This window comes from Phoca vitulina, unplaced genomic scaffold, assembly GCF_004348235.1.
Source record: "Phoca vitulina isolate PV1807 unplaced genomic scaffold, GSC_HSeal_1.0 scaffold33, whole genome shotgun sequence".
NCBI classification, from domain to species: Eukaryota; Metazoa; Chordata; class Mammalia; order Carnivora; family Phocidae; genus Phoca; species Phoca vitulina.
The window spans coordinates 14464835-14491901 of NW_022589736.1; the positions used below are offsets into that span (position 1 = coordinate 14464835).

General features: G+C 38.4%; 1 protein-coding gene and 1 pseudogene across 1 annotated transcript in view; one reads left to right on the forward strand and one right to left on the reverse strand.

Moving 5' to 3' along the window:
* Positions 1 to 383: 383 nt before the first annotated feature.
* CCDC3 (coiled-coil domain containing 3) overlaps positions 384 to 27067 on the reverse strand; it is a 90803-nt gene continuing 64119 nt past the window's right edge. Inside the window, exon 3 of the mRNA XM_032425751.1 lies at positions 384 to 1256. Within this exon, the coding sequence (XP_032281642.1) occupies positions 981 to 1256 (276 nt within the window). The 3' untranslated portion in view covers positions 384 to 980. The remainder of the gene's footprint in view (positions 1257 to 27067) is intronic.
* Positions 23560 to 24904, forward strand: LOC116645496 (annotated as a pseudogene).

Here is a 27067-nt window from a genome sequence, read left to right on the forward strand (position 1 = left end):
ACTCTGCAGAACTGCCTGGAACAAGCTCTTTGGGTGCCTGGATGGGAATGAGGCACGGTCACTTGATTCCAATAGGTAAGGAGGTATCTTTGCAGAACAGAAGTTAATAGTGTACTGGGTCAATTTACCTCAAATTCCGAGCAGCTGGAAGGAGTTAATGAGCAAGCAGTAAATCTGCATTTAGTAGGGGCTGAGATATTGCTCAGGCTCTTCCCAACTCAGGAACATGGTTTGGTAAAACATGACCAGTCCACAAAGGCAATTCTCCTTTAGACTAAAGTGACCCATAGGTATCCTCTTCAACTCTGGGTAACTGGTGTTGGAAATTGGGTATAATTCATCTTGTTCAAGTACCTGCTGCCACGCCGCCCCCCCCCCCCCCCCCCGCCCCAATGCTTCAGCTGTGAGGAAATGCTGGCTGGAGTAAGGACACCATGCATATATATATTTGCAGGCATCCTTGGGTGCTTTGCAAGCCTGCCCTCCTCCTTCCAAAACTGGCAAAAGAGACACCAGAAGGTTCCAAGACTTGCTGCTGATCCCTTCTCTAACTAATGATGGTCCTGGAGCCCAGACCTGGAGATCCCACTGCCTCTCTTCTGAAATAAGGTTGAAACCCTTGATTCTCGTACATCTAGAGATTCTAAAATATTCTTTCCATAGTAAGTACACTTTCCAGTGTGCTCCTGAAAGCTGGAGACAGGCCCTAGGCAAGCACATGACATTCCAGGATCGTGCTGCCTCTGGACTTGAAAGCACTAGGTCTGGGAGCAAGGCAGAGAGGGGAAGGAGCCCAGCAACTAAGAAAATTAGCAAGACTTGCCCCTTCAAGTAACTAGGCACTACCAAATGCATATTAAAAACATCATCTACAAGATTTTTTGACCTATGTGCACATTAAAACCTACCATCACTTTACATTCCCTGGCAAGAGGCAACATGTTCCAGCAGAGCCAGGCTAGGCCATTACCCAGTCCCTGCTACCCCCGCAGGTACGTGGCACCTGGTGGCTCCTGCCCCAGGGCATTAATGTGTGGGAGGGCACCTGCTGCAGCTGCTAACTTCTCGCTGAGCTTCTGGTTCACCAGCTCCAGGTGGCGACCATTCTTCCGTGCCTGCCTCAATGACCTCTTGACCTTCTTCACCCGATCCCGAAGCTGTTTGTTCCGCTTCTCCAGAGTGGCCACCTTCTGCTGCAGTTTCTTGACATGGTCCTCCTCCTCAAACAGAGCTTTCTGCACTGACGAACACATGAGCTGGGGGAAAAAATGCCATGGGAGAGGCAGGTGAGTTTCATAAAACCTCCCTAGAGCAGTGTCCCTGGGTGCTGTCATGTACCCAACAACACAGGCTCTGACAGCCAATCGCTCCAACCCCAGGATGAGGGTTTCACCCTGTGAACCCTGCCCTAACAGCAAATATAAAGTACCCTCTCTGGGATATCTTCCATAGTTTAATTTTTAAAAGCTATTGCATATTTTGTCTTTTGACATGCTTACCAACTTGTATACTATTGATTCCCTGAGGGGATTGGTGACTTTTCACTTTTCGCTCTGATTCAGCAATTTTGCCTATTCTAACCTGGTTTTAAAACATTTTCCAGGCAAGCCTAAGTGTGAGGATCTGCCATAGAGGGCCTTCAAAGTATTTTTACTTAAAGGGCTTTGCTGCACTACGCATCAAATACTCCCACTCTGGGAATTGTTCTGGTCATGGCAGGATGGGCTTGAAGGAAGGGGCACTTTTAAAAACTCAGTTTTTGTTTCTTACCAAAACCCCCCTGGTTCTTTTGGTTGTTGTGGTTTTGTTGGGGTTTTTTTGTTATACCGATCAATTAAAAAAAGAGCTCCAATAAATAAGTAAAAGACCAAAACCCAAAACAAAAAAATATACAAAGTGGGGCACCTGGCTAGCTCCGTCAGTAGAACATGTGACTCTTGATCTCAGGGTTGTAGGCTCGAGCCCCACATGGGTGTAGAGATTACTTAAAAAATCTTTATTAAAAAAAGAAAAATACACAAAGAATAGGGATAGTTCACTGGAAAGGAAATATAAAGATACATGCCAATTAGGGCTATAATGAATTGCTCTTTTTCAGACTGGCAAAATAAAGTCAATAGTTGGAGAAATAGGCACTCTTATCCTGTGGATGGAGTGTAAACCTCTATAAAAAGTGATTTGGCTATATCTACCAAAATGAAAACTGCATATTCCCTGTGACCTAGTCATTTTGGAACTTGATCTCATTGAAATACTCCCACATGTACAAACATATATATACAACAAATAATATCGTCCTAAGATTGAAGAGTGACATTAGCATCACAGCAGCCTAAGACCTCTCTCGTTTTTGTCCCCCAGCCCAACAATAAAAATTGCGCATCCATCCCTAAATATTAGTGCCTTTGAGAGAGCTATGGGATCCAGGAGGAGTCTGGGCCACCCATGTATCAGGTAACAGGCAGAGAGACCTCATTTCTACCTAGGAACCCTGCAGTCATCTGCATACCAGTTCCAGGGTCTCTCAGTCAGAGGACCTCAACAGATTTCTCCAAAGATATAAATACAGCCAACAGGTATATGCAATGGTGCTAGACATCACTACTCATTGGAGAAATGAAAAACCATACCACAATATTATCACCTCCTACCTATTAGAATGGCTATTATCAAAAAGACAAGAGACTCCAGTTCAAGATGGTGACATAAGAGGATCCTGAACTCCTCTCCTTCCATGGACACACCAAATATACAGCTACCTAAAGAACAATTTCCTCTGAAAAATAAATTAGTTGAGTGACTCCTACATATTATACAAACAAGCAAAAAACCCACATTGCGATATGTAGAAGAGGCCAAGACACATACCATCAACCCCAACCCCAGTGCCACAACTCAGAATTGGGAGGAGACTCACAATTCTGAGCTTCTCCTTGAGGAGCAAAGGATTTGAACCCCAACTGTTAAGATGTGTATCTGAGAGAGGAGCCCCTGTGCAAAAGGTAGCTTTGAAAGCCACCAGACTTACGTCCATGAGACTCACAGGCTATACAAAACTAAAAACCTCATGGCAACCACCCCTCAGGACCCAGTGTAGAGGCAGCAGACTGAAAAGCACCCCATCTTTCTGTGAAAAAAGTCTATTTGCTTATCTTAAAGTTTTGGCCTGATAAGCAGGTTTCTAATTTAACAAACTGATAAGACTCTCCAAAGACTGTGGAGGCCTGTGGGAGTCCTCTTCATGCTCTCCCTCTGTTCTAGGTTAACCTCAAGAAAGGAATTTGTCTACACATCTAGCACCCTGGCTTTTGTGTCTGATGCTCAGAGGACCCATCCCTTGAGAACATGGCACGTGTTTATGAGTTCATTAGGACAGTAGCAACCAAAGAAACACTTATTAACTGTCTAGCACCACAGACCTCAGCACAGAGGGAGCATACAGAAATGCCCATCTTCTTATCTTCCCCTGAAAGAGAAATCTGCAAACTTTAAAAGTTACTACCTCAAGTTCTGCTTTCCAATCAATCAGCCTGAATCCAGATGCTGACTGAGATCCTCCCCTTTGAAACAATGAAAGGTCTTGGCACAACCTCCACTTCTGGAAGCCACTAAGAATAAAGCAGGTTGCTTGGACAGTCACAGAGGTTGAGAGACAGCCAAGAGCTAATAAGCCAGAGGAGAATGGGAGACTTGGCTCTTTTATCTAATGCATAGAAACCAATACAGAGAATAGATCAAAATGAAGAAACAGAGGAATATGTTCCAGACAAAAGAACAAGATAAAACCCCAGAAAAAGACCTTAATGAAATGGAGATAAGTGATTTGCCTGACAATGAGTTCAAAATAACAGTGATAAAGATGTCCACTGAATTCAAGAGAATAACACATGAATCAAGTGAAAATTTCAACAAAAATAGAACAAAGTACCTAATAGAAGTGACAGAGCTGAAGAATACAATAACTGAATAGAAAAATACTACAGAGCAGTTGCACAGCACACTTGAAGACAGAAAAAAGGATCCATGAATTCAAAGGACAGTGGAAATTATCCAATCAGAACAGCAAAAAGAAAAAAGATTGGGGACCCCATGATGTGAATGTTGGTCTGCTTGATGTTGTCCCCTAAGAGAAATAGAGAAAGAGGCAGAAAATGTACTTAAATAATAATGGCTGAAAACTTCCCTAACCTGGGAAAGGAAACAGGCATGCAGATCCAGGATGCCCAGAATATTAAATAAGATGAACCCAAAGAGATTAGCACTGAGATACACTGTGATTAAATTGTCAAATTTAAAGATAAGGAGAGAATCTTAAAAACAGGGGAAAAAAAACTTGTTATGTACAAGGGGACCCACCACACATGAGACTATCAGCAGATTTTTCAGCAGAAATCTTCCAGGCCCATAGAGACTTGCATGATATATACAGGCATACCTCATTTTGCTGTGCTTCACAAATACTGCATTTTCTACCAACTGAAGATTTGTGGCAATTTGCTGAATAAGTCTATTGGTGCCATTTTTCCAACATTCACTTTGTGTCACGTTTTGGTAACTCTTGAAATATTTCCAACTTTTTCATTATTAAATGTCATGGTGACCTAGGATCTTTGATGTTACTCTTATACTTGTTCTAGGGTGTCACTAACCACACCCACATAAGAAGGTAACTTAAATATGTGTTTTCTGGCTGCTCCACCAACTGGCCATTCCCCCAATCTCTTTCCTTCACCCTTGGGCCTCCCTGTTCCCTGACACACAACAATAGTGACATTAGGCCAGTTTATAACCCTACAATGGCTTCTAAGTGTTCCAGTGAAAGGAAGAGTCATGGATCTTTCACTTTAATTCAAAAGCTAGAAATAATTAAGCTTAGTGAGGAAGGCATGGCAAAATCTGAAACAGGCTGAAAGCTAGACCCCTTACACCCAACAGTTAGCCAAGCTGTGAATGCAAAGGAAAAGTTCTTCAAGGGAATTAAAGGTGCTACTCCATTGAACACACAAATGATAAGAAAGCAAAACAGCTTTTTGGCTGATGTGAAGAAAGCTTTAGTGGTCCGGAGAGAAGATCAAACCAGCCACAGGATTAAGCGAAAGCCTCACTCAGAACAAGGTCCTAGCTCTCTTCAATTCCATGCAGTCTAAGAGAGGTGAGGAAGCTACAGAAGAAAACTATGAAGCTAGCAGAGGTTGGTTCATGAGGTTTAAGGAAGACACCATCTCCATAACATCCAAGTGCAAGGTGAAGCACCAAGTGCAGATGCAGAAGCTGCAGCAAGTTCTCCAGGAGATTCTACCTGAGATAATTAATGAAGGTGGCTACACTAAACAATAGATTTTCAATGTAGATGAAACAGCCTTCTATTGGAAAAAGATGCCATCTTTCATAGCTAGAGAGGAGAAGTTAATGCCTGGCTTCAAAACTTCAAAGGACTGGCTCCTTTGTTAAAGGCCAATGCAGCTGGTGACCTTAAGTTGAAGTCAATGCTCATTTACCATTCTGAAAATCTTAGGGCCCTTAAGTATTATGATAAATCTACTCTGTGTTCTATAAATAGAACCAAAAAGCAGGCTGAATATGGTTCAGGTTAAAAAACAAAACCAACGTGGTTTACTGAATATTTTAAGCCCACTGTTCAGATTTCCTCAGAAAAAAAGATCTCTTTCAAAATATTACTGCTCAATGACAATGTAGCTGGTCACCCAAGAGCTCTGATGGAGATGTGCAATGAGATTACTGCTTTCATGCCTGCTAACACAATAGCCAGCTTCAGCCCATGGACCAAGGAGTCACTTCATATTTCAAGTCTAATTATCTAAAAAATACACTTTATAAGGCTATAGCTGCCAAAGATAGTGATTCCTCTGATGATCTGGGCAAAATAAATTAAAAACTATTCTAGATGCCAGTAAGAACATTCATAATTCGTAGGAAAATGTCATACATCAACATTAACAGGAGTTTGGAAAAAGTTTATTCCAGTCCTCGTGGATGACTTTAAAGGGTTCAAAACTTTAGTGGAGGAAGTCACTGCAGATGAAGTGGAAGTACAAAAGAAGCAGATTTAGAAGTGGAGCCTGAAGATGGGACTGAATTATTGCAATCTCATGATAAAACTTGAACAAATGAGGAGTTGCTTCTTATGGATGAACAAAGAAAGTGGTTTCTTGAGATGGAATCCACTCCTGTTGAAGATACTATCAAGATTGTTGAAATGAAAACAAAGGATTTAGATTATTACATAAACTTAGTTGATAAAGCAACAGGGTTTGAGAGGATTGACTCCAGTTTTGAAAAGGAAGTACTATGGGTGAAATACTATGAAACATCATCACATGCTACAGAGAAATCCTTCATGAAAGGAAGAGTCAATCACTCTGGTAAACTTCATTGTTGTCTTAAAGAAATTGCCCCAGTCACTTCAACCCCCACCCTGATCAGTCAACAGCCATCAATGATTACTACTCTGACCTGAAAGTTCAGATGATGTTTAGCATTTTTTAATAAAGTATTTTTAAATTAAGGTATGTATATGTATTTTTTTAAGATACAATACTATTGTGCACTTAACTTTTATATATACTGGGAAACCAAAAAACTCATTTTACTTGCTTTATTGCAACATTCACTTTATTGTGGTGGTCTGGAACTGAACCCACAATATCTCAGAGGTATGCCTATAGATATAAAGAGTGGAAAGAAAAAACTGCCCACCAAGAATACCCTACCCAGTAAAACTATCCTTCAGAACTGAGAGTTTTCCAGACAAGCAACAGCAAAAGGAATTCATCAGCACTAGACCCACCTTTCAAGAAATATTAAAGCTGAAAAAAAGCTTAACAATATATGCAAGTATAAATCTCACTAGTAAAGGTAAATATATACTAAAATTCAAAATAATGTAATGTTATAAAGGCAGTGGGTTAATCACTTATAATGCCATTTCGAAGGTTAAAAAACAAAAGTAGTAAAAATAACTATACACATATTTGTTAATGGATAAAAAGATATTGCAAATTGTGACATCAAAAACAAAATGGAAGGGGAGAGTTAAAATGTGGAGCTTTAGAATGCTTTCAAAAATAAGTTCTATGATCTTTAAAATACTGTTTTCAGTTGTTTTATATAGACTTCATGGTAACTACAAAGCAAAAACCTATAGTAGATACACAAGATAAAGGTCTCTAAGCATACTACTACAGAAAATCATCAAATAACAAAGAGAGCAATAGAAAAAGAAAGGAATAAAGAAATTACAAAACAACCAGCAAACCATTAACAAAATCGCAATAAGTACATATCAATTATTAAATGTAAATAGTCTAAATGTTCCAATCAAAAGAAATGGTTTAATGGATCAAATACATGACCCATCTATATGCTGCCTACAAAAGACTCACTTCAGCTTTGAAAACACAAAGACTGAGGGTGAAAGGATGGAAAAGAACATCCATGCAAATAGAAACTAAAGGAAAGCTGGGGTAGCTACATGGTTATCAGAAAAATAGACTAAGAGAAAAGCTATAATAAGCACAGATCATGATATAATGATAAGGGAATCAATTCATCAAAGGGATATGACATTTGCAAATATTTAGGTACCCTATAGAGCAGCACCTAAATATATAAAGGAAATATTAATAGACCTAAGGAGAGAGATAGACAGTCATACAATAATGAGGGACTTTACTATCCCTCCATCAAAAATTAATAGATTGTACTTAAACTGCATGTTAAACCAGATGGACTTACTGGAAACATACAGACTATTTCATCCAGAAACAGCAGAATACACATTCTTCTGAAATGCACATAGAACACTCTCCATGATCAATCCTATATTAGGCATCACATCACATATCTTAATTAGAAAACTGAAATCCATATATCAAGCTGTTTTTCTGACCAAAATGGTATTAATTACAAGAAGAAAATTGGAAAATTTACAAATATGTGGAGATTAAACATGCTCCTGACCAGTGGGTCAAACAAGTAATCAAAACAGCAGAAAAAGCATTTGACAAAGTACAGCACTCTTTCTTGATTCAAACTCTTCACAGTGTAGGTATAGAGGGTACATACCTCAATATCATAAAAGCCATCTATGAAAAACCCACAGCAAATATCATATTCAATAGGGAAAAACTGAGCGCTTTTCCCCCTAAGGTCAGGAACACGGCAGGGATGTCCACTATCACCACTGCTGTTCAACATAGTACTAGAAGTCCTAGCTTCAGCAATCAGACAACAAAAAGAAATAAAATGCATCCAAATCAGCAAAGAAGAAGTGAAACTCTCACTTTTTGCAGATGATATGATACTTTATGTGGAAAACCCAAAAGACTCCCCCCCCAAAACTGCTAGGCCTCATATAGGAATTCAGTAAATTGGTAGGATATAAAATCAATGCACAGAAATCAGTTGCATTTCTATACACCAACAACAAGAGAGAAGAAAGAGAAATTAAGGAGTCAATCCCATTTACAATTGCACCCAAAACCAAGAGATACCTAGGAATAAATCTAACCAAAGAGGCAAAGAATCAATACTCAGAAAACTATAGAATACTCATGAAAGAAATTGAGGAAGACACAAAGAAATGGAAAAATGTTCCATGCTCATGGATTGGAAGAACAAATATTGTGAAGATGCCAATGCTACCTAGAGCAATCTACATATTTAATGCAATCCCTATCAAAATACCATCAACTTTTTTTCAAAGAAATGGAATAAATAATCCTAAAATTTGTATGGAACCAGAAAAGAATAGCCAGAGGAATGTTGAAAAAGAAAACAAACCTGGTGGCATCAAAATTCCGGACTTCAGGCTCTATTACAAAGCTGTAATCATCAAGACAGTATGGTACTGGCACAAAACAGACACATAGATCAATGGAACAGAATAGAGAGCCCAGAAATGAACCCTGAACTCTATGGTCAACTAATCTTCGACAAAGCAGGAAAGAATGTCCAATGGAAAAAAGTCTCTTCAACAAATGGTGTTGGGAAAATTGAACAGCCACATGCAGAAGAATGAAACTGGACCATTTCCTTACACCACACACAAAAAGAGACTCAAAATGGATGAAAGACCTAAATGTGAGACAGGAGTCCATCAAAATCCTAAAGGAGAACACAGGCAGCAACCTCTTCGACCTCAGCCGCAGCAACTTCTTCCTAGACACATCGCCAAAGGCAAGGGAAGCAAGGGCAAAAATGAACTATTGGGATTTCATCAAGATAAAAAGCTTTTTGTACAGCAAAGGAAACAGTCAACAAAATCAAAAGACAACGGACAGAATGGGAGAAGATATTTGCAAATGACATATCAGATAAAGGGCTAGTATCCAAAATCTATAAAGAACTTATCAAACTCAACACTCAAAGAACAAAGAATCCAATCAAGAAATGGGCAGAAGACATGAACAGACATTTCTGCAAAGAAGACATCCAGATGGCCAACAGACACGTGAAAAAGTGCTCAACATCACTCAGCATCAGGGAAATCCAAATCAAAACCTCAATGAGATATCACCTCACACCAGTCAGAATGGCTAAAATTAACAAGTCAGGAAACGACAGATGTTGGCGAGGATGCGGAGAAAGGGGAACCCTCCTACACTGTTAGTGGGAATGCAAGCTGGTGTAGCCACTCTGGAAAACAGTATGGAGGTTCCTCAAAATTTGAAAATAGAGCTACCCTATGACCCAGCAATTGCACTACTGAGTATTTACCCCAAAGATACAAATGTAGTGATCCGAAGGGGCACATGCACCCCAATGTTTATAGCAGCAATGTCCACAATAGCCAAACTATGGAAAGAGCCAAGATGTCCATCAACAGATGAATGGATAAAGAAGATGTGGTATATATATATATATATATACAATGGAATATTATGCAGCCACCAAAAAAAATGAACTCCTGCCATTTGCAAGGATGTGGATGGAACTAGAGGGTATTATGCTAAGCAAAATAAGTCAATCAGAGAAAGACAAGTATCATATGATCTCACTGATATGAGGAATTTGAGACACAAGACAGAGGATCATAGGGGAAGGGAGGGAAAAATGAAACAAGATGAAACTGGAGAGGGAGATAAACCATAAGAGACTCTTAACTCAGGAAACAAACTGAGGGTTGCTGGAGTGGAGGGGGGTGGGAGGGATGGTGTGGCTGGGTGATGGACATTTGGGAGGGGAGGTACTATGGTGAGTGCTGTGAATTGTGTAAGACTGATGAATCACAGACCTGTACCCCTGAAACAAATAATACTTTATATGTTAATTTAAAAAATTAAAACAAAAAACAAAAAAACCACAACATACCAAAACTTACAGAATGCAGTAAAATCTGAGAAACAAGAAATTCAAATAAACAACCTTTACACTTCAAGGAACTAGGAAAGGAAGGAAATAATACAGATCAGACCAGAAAAAAATGGAGAATAAAAAGAAAACAAAAAAGATTAGTGAAACAAACAGACTAGACCAGAAATCAAAGAGAAGTTACAACTTTTACCACAGAAACTGGACAATTAAAAAAAAAATGGATAAATTCCCAGAAGCATAAAACCTACCAAGAGTGATTCACGAATAAATAGAAAATCTGAACAGATTACTAGTAAAGAGATTGAATCAGTCATCTGTAAATCAAAAACCTGTCCAAAAAAGTCCAGAACCAGAATGCTTCAGTGATGAATTCTACCAAACATTTAAAGAAATATTAATACCACTCCTTGTGCAAACCTTGCAAATTCATTTTATAAGATTATCAATTATCTTGATACCAAAATCTGACAAGGTCACTACAGAAAACAAATTATAGGTCAATATCCCTGCTGAACATACAGGAAAAAAACCCTCAACAAATTATTAGCAAATGAAATTAAACATAAGATCATATACCACAATCAAATAGGATTTATTTCAAGGATGCAAAAGTGGTTCAACATCTGTAAATCTATCAGTGTGATACACCACATTAACAAAATGAAGGATAAAAACCATATGATCATCTCAATCAATGCAGAACAAGAAATTGACAAAATTTAACATCCTTCATGATTAAAACTCTCAGTGTTATAGAAGGACTGTACCTTAACATAATAAAGGCCATACATGAGAAGCTCACAGCTAATATCATACTCAGTGGTGAAATGCTAAAAGATTTCCCTCTAAGATGAATAACAAGACAGGGATGCCTACTCTACTCTCACCAATTTTAAACCCAAGCTACAACAATTAGACAAAAAGAAGAGGTATTCAAATTGGAGTAGAAAAAGTAAAACTGTCTCTATTTACAAAGGACATGATATTACATTTAGAAAACCCTAAAACTCCGCAAAAAAACTGTTAGAGTAAAAAAGTTCTGTAAAATTGCAGGAGATAAATATATTAAAATCAGCTGTGTTTCTATACTTTATTTAATAAACTATCAGAAATAGAAATTAAGAAAACCCATTTACAACTGCACCAGAGTATATAAAATCTAGGAATAAATTTAACCAAAGAGGTAAAAGACCTGTACACCAAAAAACTAAAATTAAATACAATCCCTATCTAAATTCTAATGGAATTTTTCACAGAAATGGAATAATCATAAAGTCTGTATATGACCACAAAAGTCCCTGAATAACCAAAGCAATTCTGAGCAACAAAGATGAGACAACACACTTCCTAATTTCATACTATATCACAAAACCACAGTAATCAAATAGTATGATACTTGCATAAAAACAGACTCAGATCAATAAAACAGAGTCCAGAAACAAACCCATGCATATACAATCAATTAATTTACAACAGGGAGAGAAGAATACACAATGGGGAGAAGATAGTTTCTTTGATAAAGGGTGCTGAGAAAACTGGACCCCCACCTTACACCATACACAAAAATTCACTCAAAATGAATTAAAATACTTGAATGGAAGACCTGAAAAACATAAACTCCTAAAAGAACACATAAAGGGTAAGCTCCTAGGCACTGGTCTTGGCAATGAATTTTTGGATTTAACACCAAAACAAAAAAGCAAAAAAACCAAAAGTAAATAAGTGGGACTCCATCAAACTAAAAAGCTTCTGCACAGGAGAACCATGAACAAAATGAACAAACCACCTAGGGTAGACTGGCTAGATGGTGGAGTATGAGGATCCTGAGCTCAACTTGTCCCACAGACACAACTACATGTATTGTAACTCTCCCTGAAAACAGGTAGAGCAGATCCTCCACAGCTAGTTGTAGAGAGAAGGCCACACGGAAAAGGGTAAGAAGGGGTAGAAATGCAGTCAGGAACTAAACCTCTGGTGCAACCAACCACAAAAGTACGGAATATCACAAACATGGAAAAGAGAGGGGATCACACCCCACATGGGGCACTAACCCCCTGGCCTAGGGACTCACACTAGGAAAACAAGTCCCCATAAGGTCTGGCATTGAAAGTCAGTGGTTCTTAACTCTAAGGGCACCTAAGGGTGATAGGAAACTGAGTTCCCACCCTTAAACAGCCAGCATTCCAACTAACTCTGCCCAAACACAGTTTGAAAAGCACCTAGGGTGTATGTGGAAAAGATTTGTTGACTAACCAGATGCCAGAAGTGCAGCCATCTGCAGGAGATTTCTCCAGGAACAAAAGTGCTGACAGGTACTGTTTTTCTTGCCCTCCCCCAGCCTAGACAGCCTGACACTTGGAGAGTGTTAACACTGGCTGTCACTGTAAACTCCACCCCAGCAGTCAGTCCTCCAAAATGGCTCCTGCCCCACCATACCCAGCAGGCAGCCCAGCATGGGACTGGCACCTCTCCAAAGTGACTCCAGCCCTGAGGTGGGGGGTAGCTAACACCACACACCAATAGGCCCACAGCTCCTGCAGCCAAACCTCTCATTGACTGTGCAGGGAGCAAGCGCTACTCATCAGTACACTCACAGCTGTCCTAGTGGTAAGTGCAGACACCCAGGTTGGTTAAGTGCCATCCCCACCCACCAGTCAGCCCAGCCTCTAAATTGCACATAGGGAGTGAGACGTACACCAGTGTGCCCATGGCACATAAAGTGGGTCATTGCAGCGAGCTGAGCTGAGGGCCAGCTCCACTTATGAGCATGCTCACATCAATCATGGTTCAGCCACAACCAGAGAGCATACACAGCCCACACAGGGGACACCCCTGGAGTACCTGGTTCTAGTGACCAGAGGGACCTGGACCACAGGGCACTATAGGATCCCATATACATAAAGTCACTACTTTCAAAAACTTCGTTGGCCTACCTAATACATAAAAACAAACAAAGAGAGTTAGACAAAATGAGGAGACAGAGGCAAAGATCTCAAATGAAAAAAACAAGACAAAATCACAGTAAAAGAGCTAAAAGAAACAAACAATATGGTTGATAAAAAGTTCAAAGTGATGGTCATAAAGATACTCACTGGACTTGAGGGAAGAGTGGATAAACTCAGTGAGAACTTCAACAAAGAGACAATATAAAACAGAGCCAAAGAATACATTAACGGAAATGAAAAGTACACTAGAGGGAATCAACAACAGATTAGAGGATGCAGAAGAATGGGTCAACTTGCTGGAAGACAGAGTAATGGAAAGCAATCAAGCTGGGCAGCCAAAAGATAAAAGTATATTAAAGGAGAAGGGAAGATGGCAGCAGAATAAGAGGACCCTAAGCTTGCCCCATCCCAAGAATACAACTATATAACTATGCTCTTGGAGAGAAGGAAGGGCAAACAGCCCACAACATACAGCATGGAAACTGATCTGAAGACCATCTGGGAACACAGTGGGGAGGTTATTTATGCATCTCTGAGTATGTCCCAGAGAAGCAGCATTCATGGAGACCCCTCCCAAGGAACAAAGGAACTGGCAGATGCTGTTTCCCTCCCCGGCCCCTCAGCATAACCACAGGACCACCTGCAGGAATCAGTGTAGAGCAGACATTAGCTGCCTAATTTGCTTACACCAAGCCTCCCCCCAACCCACTCCAGTGGAAGTGCCCTTCCCAGTCATGACTGCTTTAGTCCCAGCATGGCAGGCCCTAGCCCCCAGAAGATCAACCCAAACCCTTACCCCACACCATGTCTCCTGACCCAGGAGCTTTGCAGGACCTCAGTTCTGGCAGTGGTGGGGACAGATTTCATTTCACAAGCAGACCAGAACACAGCTAGTTAAAAATTGCCACATTCAGGCCAGGGACCAAACACTGCCCACAAATAGAGCCCCTGAAGATGGCTGGCCTGAAGGATAAAGGAGCAAGGACTAAATAGAGTGCACACAGCACACACTGGAGATACTCCCTAAAGTGCCAGGCCCTGAGAAACAAGGGACACTATACAGCAGGGCACTACAGGATTTCTTCTTCATAAAGCCATTACCCTCAAGAACAGGAGAGGTAGCTGACTTTTCTGACAAAGAAGCAGGCACAAAGACTTAGACAAAATGAGAAGACAGAGGAATTTGTCCCAAATGAAAGACTAAGACAGGACCACAACCAGAGACCTATGTGACACAGATCTAAGTAATATGCCTGATAGAGACTTTAAAGTAATGATCAATAAGATACTCACAGGGCTTGAGAAAAGAGTGGAAGGCATCACTGAGACCAATTAACACAGAGATAAGAAATAACAGCAGAGATAAAAGAGTTAATCAACAAAATGAGAAACATGCTTGGTGGAAAGAATAGCAGACTGGAAGAAGCAGAGAAATAAATTAATGACCAAGAAAACAGAATAATGGAAAGTAATCAAGCTGAACAAAAGAGAGAAAAGAATTATGTAAAATGAGAATACTTAGGCAACTCAGTGACTGACTCCATCAAATGTAATAACATCTGCATTATAGGAGTCCCCAAAGAAGAGGGAGAAAAGGAGCTGGAGAATTTATTTGAAGAAATAATAGCTGAAAACTTCCCTTATCTGGGGAAGGAATCAGATATCCAGATCTAGAGGCACACAGAACCCCCCCCCCAACAAAATGAACAAAAGCAGTTCCACACCAAAACATACTGTAATTAAAATGGCAAAATATGTGACAAAAAATATTAAAAGCAGCAAAAGATGAAGTAACACACAAGAGAAACCCCCTAAGGCTAGCAGGGGATTTTGCAGCAGAAACTTTCAAAGCACAAGGGAGTGGCATGATATATTCAATGTGCTGAATGGGAAAAATCTGCAGTCAAGAATACCCTATCCAGCAAGGATATAACACAGAATAGAAGAAGAGATTAAGAGCTTTCCAGACAAAAACTAAAGGAGTTCATGACCACTATATCAGTCCTGCAAGAAATATTAAGGGGGATTCTTTGAGTGGAAAGGAAAACCAAAAGTGATAGTATGAAGGTAGGAAACACAAAAGGGGGGGGGGATGAGTATTTCTGTAAAAAAAAAATCAAGGTACTCACAAAATAAAAGGTGGTAAAATATGAAGCCACATACCAAAAACATGGAGAGGAATAAACAACGGGTTCAAACTTAAACAACCCTCACCTTAATATAGATTGCTATGTACAGAAATATAAAAACCTAATGGCAACCACAACCAAAAACCACTAATAAGGGGCTTAGTCAGTTGAGCATGTGAATCTTGGTTTTGACTCAGGTCATGAACTCGGGGTTGTGAGATCAAACCTCTAGTCAGGCTCCTCATTCAGCAGAGAATCCGCTTGAAATTCTCTCTCCCCCTCTGCCCCCCCCCCCCCCCGCTCACCCTCTCTCTCTAAAATAAGTGAATCTTTTTTTTAAACACTAATAAATATGCAAAGAATAAAGAAAATATCCTGCTCTATAACTAATGAAAACAAGAAAGGATGAGAGAAAATCTTCAGAAACAACCACAAAACAAGTAATGGCCATAAATACGTATCTATCAATAATTACTTTGGATGTAAAAGGACTAAATGCTCCAATTAAAAGACAAAGGGTGACAGAATGGATAAAAAAAATAAAAGACCCATCTACATGCTGTCTACAAGGGACTCATTTTAGACCTAAAGCTACCTGTATATTGAAAGTGAGGGGATGGAGAAATATTTGTCAGGCAAATGGATGTCAAAAGAAAGCCAGGCTAGCAGATCTTGTATCAGACAAAATAGACTATTTTGTGTGATTTTTTAAATTTGAATTCAATTAGCCAACATACAGTACATCATTAGTTTCAGATGACAAAACAGACTTTAAAACAATGACTGCAATAAGAAACAAAGAAGGACATTATATAATAATAAAGGGGACAATCCAACAAGAAATAATAATTGTAAATATTTATGCACCAAACATGGGAGCACTCAAATACGTAAAAACAGTTAATAACAAAGGCACCAATTGATAATAACACAATAATAGTAGAGGACCTTAACACCCCACTTAAATCAATAGACAGATCATCTAAACAGTAGATCAATAAGAAAACAATGGCTTTTCCTTTCCCTTAAGATCAGGAACATGTCAAGGATGCCCACTCTTGCCACTATTGTTCAACATAGTACTAGAAGTCCTAGCAACAGCAATCAGACAACAAAAAGAAATAAAATGTATTCAAATTGGCAAAGAAGAAGTCAAACTCTCTCTTTTTGCAGACGACATGATACTTTATGTGGAAAACCCAAAAGACTCTACCCCTAAATTACTAGAACTCATACAGCAATTCAGTAATGTGGCAAGATACAAAATCAATGCACAGAAACCAGTTGCTTTCTTATACACTAACAACGCAACTGTAGAAAGAGAAATTAGAGAAACAATTCCATTTACAATAGCACCAAAAACCATAAGATACCTCGGAATAAACCTAACCAAAGAGGTAAATGATCTGTACTCTAGGAACTACAGAACACTCATGAAAGAAATTGAAAAAGACACAAAAAGATGGAAAAATATCCCATGCTCATGGATCGGAAGAATAAACATTGTTAAAATGTCTATGATACCCAGAACAATCTATACCTTCAATGCCATCCCGATCAAAATTCCAATGACATTTTTCAAAGTGCTGGAACAAATAATCCTAAAATTTGTATGGAATCAGAAAAGACCCCAAATCGCCAAGGAAATGTTGAAAGAGAAAAAACAAAGCTGGGGGCATCACGTTGCCTGATTTCAAGCTATATTACAAAGCAGGGATCACCAAGACAGCATGGTACTGGCACAAAAACAGATATATAGACCAATGGAACAGAATAGAGAGCCCAGATATGGACCCTCAACTCTATGGTCAAATAATCTTCGACAAAGCAGGAAAAAACATGCAATAGAAAAAAGTCTCTTCAATAAATGGTGCTGGGAAAATTGGACAGCTATATACAGAAGAATGAAACTCGACCATTCTCTAACACCCTACACAAAGATAAACTCAAAATGGATGAAAGACCTCAATGTGAGACAGGGATCCATCAAAATCCTAGAGGAGAACATAGGCAGTAACCTCTTTGACATCGGCCACAGCAATTTCTTTCAAGATACATCTCCAAAGGCTACAGAAACAAAAGCAAAAATGAACTTTTGGGACTTCATCAAGATAAAAAGCTTCTGCACAACAAAGGAAACAGTCAACAAAACAAAGAGGCAACCCACAGAATGGGAGAAGATATTTGCAAATGACACTACAGACAAAGCACTGATTCCCAAGATCTATAAAGAACTTAAACTCAACACCCAAAAAACAAATAATCAAGTCAAAAAATGGGCAGAAGACATGAACAGACACTTCTCTGAAGAAGACATACAAATGGCTAACAGACACATGAAAAAATGTTCATCATCATTAGCCATCAGGGAAATTCAAATCAAAACCACATTGAGATACTACATTATACCAGTTAGAAAGGCAAAAATTGACAAGGCAAGAAACAACAAATGTTGGAGAGGTTGTGGAGAAAGGGGAACCCTCTTTCACTGTTGGTGGGAATGCAAGTTGGTACAGCCACTTTGGAAAACAGTGTGGAGGTGCCTCAAAAAATTAAAAATAGAGCTACCCTATGACCCAGCAATTGCACTACTGGGTATTTACCCCAAAGACACAGATGTAGTGAAAAGAAGGGCCATATGCACCCCAGTGTTCATAGCAGCCATGTCCCTAATAGCCAAACTGTGGAAAGAGCCGAGATGCCCTTCAACAGATGAATGGATAAAGAAGATGTGGTCCATATATACAATGGAATATTACTCAGCCATCAGGAAGGATGAATACCCAACTTTTACATCAACATGGATGGGACTGGAGGAGATTATGCTAAGTGAAGTAAGTCAAGCAGAAAAAGTCAATTATCATATGGTTTCACTTATTTGTGGAACATAAGGAATAGCATGGAGGACATTAGGAGAAGGTAGGGAAAAATGGGGGGGGGGGATCGGAGGGAGAGATGAACCATGAGAGACACGGACTCAGAAACAAACTGAGGGTTTTAGAGGGGAGGGGGAGGGGGGATGGGTTAGCCTGGTGATAGGTACGAAGGAGGGCACGTACTGCATGGAGCACTGGGTGTTATACGAAAACAATGAATCATGGATCACTACATCAAAAACTAATGATGTACTGTATGGTGACTAACAAAACAAAACAAAACAAAATAAAAATAAGAAAACAATGGCTTTGAATGACACACTGGAGCAGATGGACTTAACAGATATATTCAGAACATTCCAACCTAAAACAGAATACACTTTTTCAAGTGCACAGGGAACATTCTCCAGAAGAGATCACATATTAGCCCACAAAACAACCCTCAACAAATTCAAGAATACTGAAATTATATGAAGCATCTTTTTTGACCACAATGCTATGAAACTAGAATTCAACCGCATGAAAAAAATCTAGAAAGACCACAAATACATGCTACTAAACAATGAATGGGTCAACAAGGAAATAACAGAAGACAAAGTACATGGAAACAAATGAAAATAAAAACAAATGGTTCAAAACCCTTGGGATGCAGCAAAAGTTGTGCGAAGAGGGAAGTTTATAGCAATACAGGCCTACCTCAAGAAGAAAAATCTCAAACCACCTAACCATACACTTAAAGGAACTAGGAAAAGAACAACAAAGCCTAAACTGAACAGAAGAGAGGAAATAATAAAGATTAGAGCAGAAATAAATTTTACAGAAACTAACAAAACAATAGAACAGACCAATAAAATTGATAAACTTCTAGTCAGACTTATCAGGAAAAAAAATAGAAAGGACTCAATAAAATCACAAATGAGAGGAGTAATAACCAATGCCACAGAAATACAATTGTAAGAGGTTATTATAAAAAACCATATGCCAACAAATTAGACAACCTGGAAGAAATAGATAAATTCCTAGAAACAAACTACCAAAACTGAAACAGGAAGAAATAGAAAGTTTGAAAAGACCAATAACTAGCGAAGAAATTCAATCAGTAATCAAAAAACTTCCAGGGGTGCCTGGGTGGCTCAGTCGTTAAGCGTCTGCCTTCGGCTCGGGTCATGATCCCAGGGTCCTGGGATTGAGCCCCACATCGGGCTCCCTGCTCGGCGGGAAGCCTGCTTCTCCCTCTCCCACTCCCCCTGCCTGTGTTCCCTCTCTTGCTGTGTCTCTGTCAAATAAATAAATAAAATCTTAAAAACAAAAACAAAACAAAACAAAAAAACTTCCAAACAAAAGTCCAGGACCAGATGGCTTCAAAGGCGAATCCTACCAAACATTTAAAGAAGACTTAATACCTATCCTTCTCAAACTATTCCTAAAAATAGAAAAGGAGGGGAAACTTCCAAATTCATTCTATGAGGCCAGCATTACCCTGATACCAAAACCAGATAAAGACACCACTCAAAAGGAGAAGTATAGGCCACTATCTCTGATGAACATAAATGCAAAAATCCTCAACAAGGGCACCAGGGTGGCTCAGTCAGGTAAGTGTCCAACTCTTGGTTTCAGCTTACGTCATGTTCTCAGGGTCAGGAGATTGAGCCCTGCGTCCATGTTCAGCAGAGTCTGCTTGAGACTCTTTCTCCCTCTGCCCCTACCCCTCACCTCAAATAAATAAATATATTTTTAAAAATTCTCAACAAAATATTAGCAAACCAAATGCATACATTAAAAAAATCATTCACCACGATCAAGTGGGATTCATTCCTGGGTTGCAAGCATGGTTCAATATTTGCAAATCAATGTGATACATCACATCAGTAAGAGAAAGGATAAGAACCATATGATCATTTCAATAGATGTGGAAAAACATTTGGCACAGTACAACATCTATTCGTGGTAAAAACCCTCAACAAAGTAGGTTTAGAGGGAACATACCTCAAGATTATAAAGGCCCTATATGAACAACCCACAACTAATACCATCCTCAATGGGGAAAAAGTGACCTACCCTAAGGTTAGGAACAAGACAGGAATGTCCACTCTCACCACTTTTATTCAATATAGTATTGGAAGTCCTAGCCACAGCAATCAGACAACAAAAAGGAGTAAGAAGCGTCCAAATCAGCAAAGTAGTAAAGCTTTAACTATTTGCAGATGACATGATACTATATATAGAAAACCCAAGACGTCACCAAAAAACTGCTAGAACTGAAGTCACAGGATACAAAATCAATGTACAGAAATCTGTTGCATTTCTATACACCAATAATGAAGCAGCAGAAAGAGAAATCAAGCAATCATGCCATTTTCAAGCATACCAAAAACACCAGGACACCTAGGAATAAACCTAACCAAACCTATACTCTGAAAACTATAAAATACTGATGAAAGAAATTGAAGATAACACAAAGAAATGGAAAGACATTCTGTGCTCATGGACCGGAAGAACAAATATTATTAAAACGTCTATGCTACCCAAAGCAATCCACACATTTAATGCAATCCCTATTGAAATGCCAACATTTTTCACAGAGCTGGAACAAACAATCCTAAAATGTGTGTGGAACCACAAAAGTTTCCCCGAATAGCCAAAGCAACCTTGAAAAAGGAAAGCAAAGCTGGAGAGGTCACAATTCCAGACTTCCAGTTCTGTTACAAAATTGTAGTAATCAAAACAGTTTGACACTGGCACAAAACTGGCACAAAAACAGGTCAATGGAACAGAATAGAGACTCCAGAAATGGACCCTCAACATTATGGTCAACTAATCTTTGATGAAGAAGAAAAGAATATCCAATGGGAAAAAGACGGTCTCTTCAACAAATGGTGCTGGGAAAACTAGACAACCACATGCAAAAGAATGAACTGGACCGGTTTCTTACGCCATACTAAAAAATAAATTCAAAATGGATTAAAGATCTAAATGCAAGGCTGAAACCATAACAGTCCTAGAAGAGAGCACAGGCAGTAACTTCTCTGATATTGGCCATAGCAACTTTTTTCTAGATAGGTCTCCTGAGGCAAGGGAAACAAAAGCAAAAATAAACTATTGGTACTACATCAAAAGAAGAAGCTTCTGCACAACAAAGGAAACAACAAAACTAAAAGGTAACCAATGGAATGGGAGAAGATATTTGCAAATGACATATCTGATAAAGGGTTAGTATCCAAAATATATAAAGAACTGATAAAAATCTAACACCTCAAAAACAAATAATCCAGTTAAAAAATGGGCAGGAGACATGGTTAGACATTTATCCAAAGATGACATCCAGATGGCTAACAGATACATGAAAAACTGCTCAACATCACTCATCATCAGGGAAATACAAATCAAAACTATGATATCACCCCACAGCTGTCAGAATGGCTAAAGTCAACAACACAGGAAACAGCAGGTGTTGGCAAGGATGTGGAGAAAAAGGAACCCTCTTGCACTGTTGGTGGGAATGCAAACTGGTGTAGCTACTTTGGGAAAAGTATGAAGGTTCCCCAAAATGTTAAAAATAGAACTACCTTATGATCCAGCAATCACACTACTCATACCCAAAGCATACAAGAACACTAATTCAAGGGGATACATGTACCCCTATGTTTATAGCAGCATTATTTATAGTAGCCAGAGATATGGAAACAGCCCAAGTGTCCATCAATTGGTGAATGGATAAAGATGTGAGATAGATACATATATATTTATACATGTATATATAAATATATATATTATATATATAATATATATAATTTAATATTATTCAGCCATGAAAATGAAATCTTACCATTTGCAACAACATGGATGGTGCTAGAAAGTATTATGCTAAGTGAAATAAGTCAATCAGAGAAGGACAAATACCATATGATTTTACTGATGTGCAATTTAAGAAAAGAAACAAGCAAAGGGAAGAAAAAGATTCAAACTAATAAGCAAACTCTTAACTATAAAGAACAAACTGATGGTTACCAGAAGGGAGGTGGGGGAGAGGGGCAGGAAATGTACTAAACAGGTGATGTGGATTAAGGAGTGTACTTGTTGTGAGAAGCACCTGGTGATGTATGCGATTGTTTAAGCACTCTATGTACACCTGAAACTAACAAAACACTGTATGTTAATTGGAATTAAAATAAAAGCTCAAGAGAATATTAAAAATGGATAGGTTAAAGAGACCTCTGTGACCTCATCAAGCATAATAACATTCCCATTCTAGGGGTACCAGGAGGAGAAGAGTGAGACAAAGGAGCAGAAAACCTTCTTTAGAAATAATAGCTACCATCTTCCCTAATCTGGGGAAGGAAACAGAAATCCAGATCCAGGGAACAGACCACCCCTAATAAGATGAATTTGGTGAGGTCCACACCAAGACACATAATAATTCAAATGACTAAGATTAAATGTAAAGACAGAAACTTAAAAGCAATAAAAGAAAAATAGTAATATACAAGGGAAACTCCCTGAGGCTATCATGTGATTTATCAGCAGAAACTTTGCAGGCCAGAAGACAGTGGCACAACATATTCAAAGTGCTGAAAGCAAAATACCTACAGCAAAGAATACCCTACCTGACAAGTTTATTTAATTGGGGAAGAAAAGGCCATAACTAGAAGAAATTTACAAAAGGAAAAAATTTCACAGGAAAAAGCAAACACATAGAAAAAATAATAATTACTTATAAAGGCAGTATGGAGATGAACTAGGATATTTTATCTACAAAAATTATTCAAGAGATACACAAAGTAAAAAGATGTAAAGTGTGACATATACATAAAATGTAGAGGTGGCAGTAAAAATTGGGTGCTTTTAGAATGGGTTCAAACTTAAGTAACCAGCAACTTAACAGAGACTGCTATACACATAAGATGTGTATATGAACCAGAGGGTAACCACAAACCGAAAACCTGTAACAGATACAAAAAATAAATAAATAAATAAAGAGAAAGGAAATACAGGAGCCACCCATAACTGTAAAGGAAACCATCAACCCACAAAGTAGGAGAGCAAAAGAGAAAGAAACAGAAGATTTACAAAACAACCAGAAAACAATGAACAAAATGGCAATCAGTATATATTTATCAATAATTATTTTAAATATAAATGGACTCAAGACATATGTGACCAAATGGATTTAAAAAACAAGACCCATCTATATGCTGCCTATGTGAAACCTCACCTCACACCTAAAGATACATACAGACTGAAAGTAAAGGGATGAAAAAAGAGCTGCCTGTCGTCCACAAGGTTCTCTGTTCACTCCCAAGCACATCTACAATTCAAAATGTCACACCCATCCCCCCAAACTAAGCCCTCCAACCCCAGTAATCCCAGAGTCTTCTTTGATGTGGACATTGGAGGGGAGCGAGTTGGCTGAATTGTCTCACAATTGTTTGCAGATATTGTACCCAAAACTGCAGAAAATTTTCATGCATTCTGTACAGGAGAAAAAGGCATTGGACCCACCACTGGGAAACCTCTCCATTTCCAAGGATGCCCTTTCCATCAAATTATTAAGAAATTTATGATTCAGGGTGGAGACTTCTCAAATCAAAATGGGACAGGTGGAGAAAGTATTTATGGTAAAAAAATTTGAAGATGAAAATTTCTATTATAAGCATGATCAGGAAGTTTTATTGAGCATGGCAAATGCAGGCTGCAATACAAATGGTTCTCAGATCTTTATCACAACCATGCTGACTTGTCACGTGGATGGGAAACATGTGGTATTTGGCCAAGTAATTAAAGGAATGGGTGTGGCAAGAATACTGGAAAATGTAGAAGTGAAAGGTGAAAAACCTGCAAAAGTAAATAAAATTTTATTAACAACAGAAGCCATAAAAAATATTGGAAATACAGGATGGATCTTGTTTTTTAAATGGAAATAGATGGGTCTTGTTTTTTAAATGCATTTGGTCACATATGTCTTTTTTTTCAGATCTCAGAATTGGGAGATGGCCATTAAAAAATACACAAAAGTTTTAAGATATATGGAAGGTTCAAAGGTTGTTATCAAGCCAGCAGATAGATTGAAGCTACAACCTATAGCTTTAAGCTGCATGCTGAATATTGGTTCTTATAAATTGAACATGTCAAATTGGCACAGAGCAATCAACAGTTGTTTGGAGGCTCTTGAAATAGACCCATCCAATACCAAAGCATTGTACCATAGAGCTCAACGATGGCAAGGATTAAAAGAATATGATCAAGCATTGGCTGATCTTAAGAAAGCTCAGGAGAGATAGCACCGAAAGATAAAGCTATCCAGGCAGAAGTGCTGAAAGTCAAACAAAAGATAAAGGCACAAAAAGAGAAGGCAACATATGCAAAAATGTTTGCCTAATAAATTCAGTTTTCCTTAAATATGCATTGATTCTTGTATAAGAATATTTACAGGTCTTTGTCTGTTATATATGCTCTCTGATGTGTTTCCTTTGATACTTTAGTTTCCTATTGTTTACAGTTTAGAAATAGTGAGAAGAGTTCACTCAATAAGACAATGTTACAAAATACAGTGAAATTTATTTTTTAAATGGCTATCTGCATTCATCACAAAGAATAATGGTGTCCAACCTGTTTCTAAACTCCTAAAGATACATCTTGTTGAAAAAAAAGATTAAAGCTTAAAAAAAATATAAAGGGATAAAAAAAAGTATTTCATGTAAATGGAAGCAAAAAGAAAAAAACAGGTAACAATATTTATATCAGAGAAAAATTGACTTTAAAACAAAGACTGAAAGGAGACAGAAAAGGTCATTACATAATGATAAAGGGATCAGTCCAATAAGAAGATATAACCATTGTAAATATCTAAGGACCCAACATAGGAGCACCTAAATATATAAAGTAAATACTAACAGACATGAAGGGAGAAATTAATAATACAATAATAGGACACTTTAACATCCAACTTAACATCAGTGGATAGATCATCCAGACAGAGTATCAGTAAGGAATCAGTGGCTTTAAATGACACATTAGACCAGATGGACTTAACAGATATATACAGAACGTTCCACCCCCAAACAGCAGAAACACATTCTTTCAAGTGCTGATGGCAGATTCTCCAGGATAGATTACATGTTAGGGCCACAAAACAAGTCTCAGTAAAACTTAAGATTGAAATCATAGCAAACATTTTTTCCGACCACAATGGGATGAAACTAGAAATCAATTATATAGGAAAGAAAAACTGGAAGAAACAAACACATGGAAACTAAACATGTTACTAAACAATCAGTGGGTCAATAAAGAAATTAAAGGTTAAATCAAGAAATTCCTGGAGATAAAATGGAAACCAATGGCCCAAAACCTCTGGGATGCAACAAAAGCAGTTCTAAGAAAGAAGTTTATAATGATACAGGCTTACCTCAAGAAACAAGAAAAATCTTTAAAAAAAAAAATCTGACTTTACATCTAAAGGAACTAGAAAAAAAAAAAAAAAAAAAAGAACAGAGCCAAAGTTAGAAAGAAAATAACAACAATTAGAGTAGAAATAAATGAAAGAGACAAAAAAAAACACACAAAAAACCAACAACTGGGGCACCTGGGTGGTTCAGTTGGTTAAGCGTCTGCCTTCCACTCAGGTCGTGATCCTGGAGTCTCAGGATCAGGATTGAGCCCCACATCAGGCTCCCTGCTCAGCGGGGAGTCTGCTTCTCCCTCTGCCCCTCACCCTGCTTGTGCTCTCTCTCTCTCAAATAATATCTTTAAAACAATGACAACACTATAAAATATCAATGAGATTAAGACCTGGTTCTGTGCAAAGATAAATTTGATAAACCTTTAGCCAGACTAATCAAGAAAAAAAAGACTGGACTCAATCAAAAATGAAACAGTAGTTAAAATTGGTATCATAAAGGGCGCCTGGGTGGCTCAGTTGGTTAAGCGACTGCCTTCGGCTCAGGTCATGATCCTGGAGTCCCTGGATCGAGTCCCGCATCAGGCTCCCTGCTCGGCAGGGAGCCTGCTTCTCCCTATGACCCTCACCCCTCCCATGTGCTCTCTCTCTCTCATTCTCTCTGTCTCAAATAAATAAATAAAATTAAAAAAAATAAAATAAAAAAATAAAATTGGTATCATAAAATACAAAAGATTCTAAGAGATTAGTATAAAAATTATATGCCAACAAACTGGACAACCTAGGATAAATGGATAAATTCCTAGAAACATAAAATCTTCCGAGACTGAATCAGGAAGAAACAGAAAATCTGAACAGACTAATTACTAATAACAGAATTCAATGGGTAATCAAAAAGTTCCAGACCAGATGGCTTCACATGTGAATTCTATCAACATTTAAAGGATAGTTAATACCTATCTTTCTCAAACTGTTCCAAAAAGTATAAGAAATAGAAAAGCTGTCCACAAGTCCAGCATTCCACAAGGCCAGCATTACCCTGATACAATCCATAAGGCCAGCATTACCCTGATACCAAAAGAAGACAAAGACACTCCAAAAAAAACCACACACACACACACACAATAATTAGACCAATATCCCTGATGAATGTAGATGCAAAAATCCTCAACAAAATATTAGCAAACCACATTCAACAATATATTAAAAGGTTCATTCACTATAATCAAGTGAGATTTATTCCAGGGATATAAGGATGGTTCAATAAATCCAAATCAACCAATGTGATAGATCACATTAACAAAATGCAGGATAAAAACCATATGATCATTTCAATACATGCAGAAAAAGCATTGGACAAAATTCACTATCTCATCATAATAAAAACCC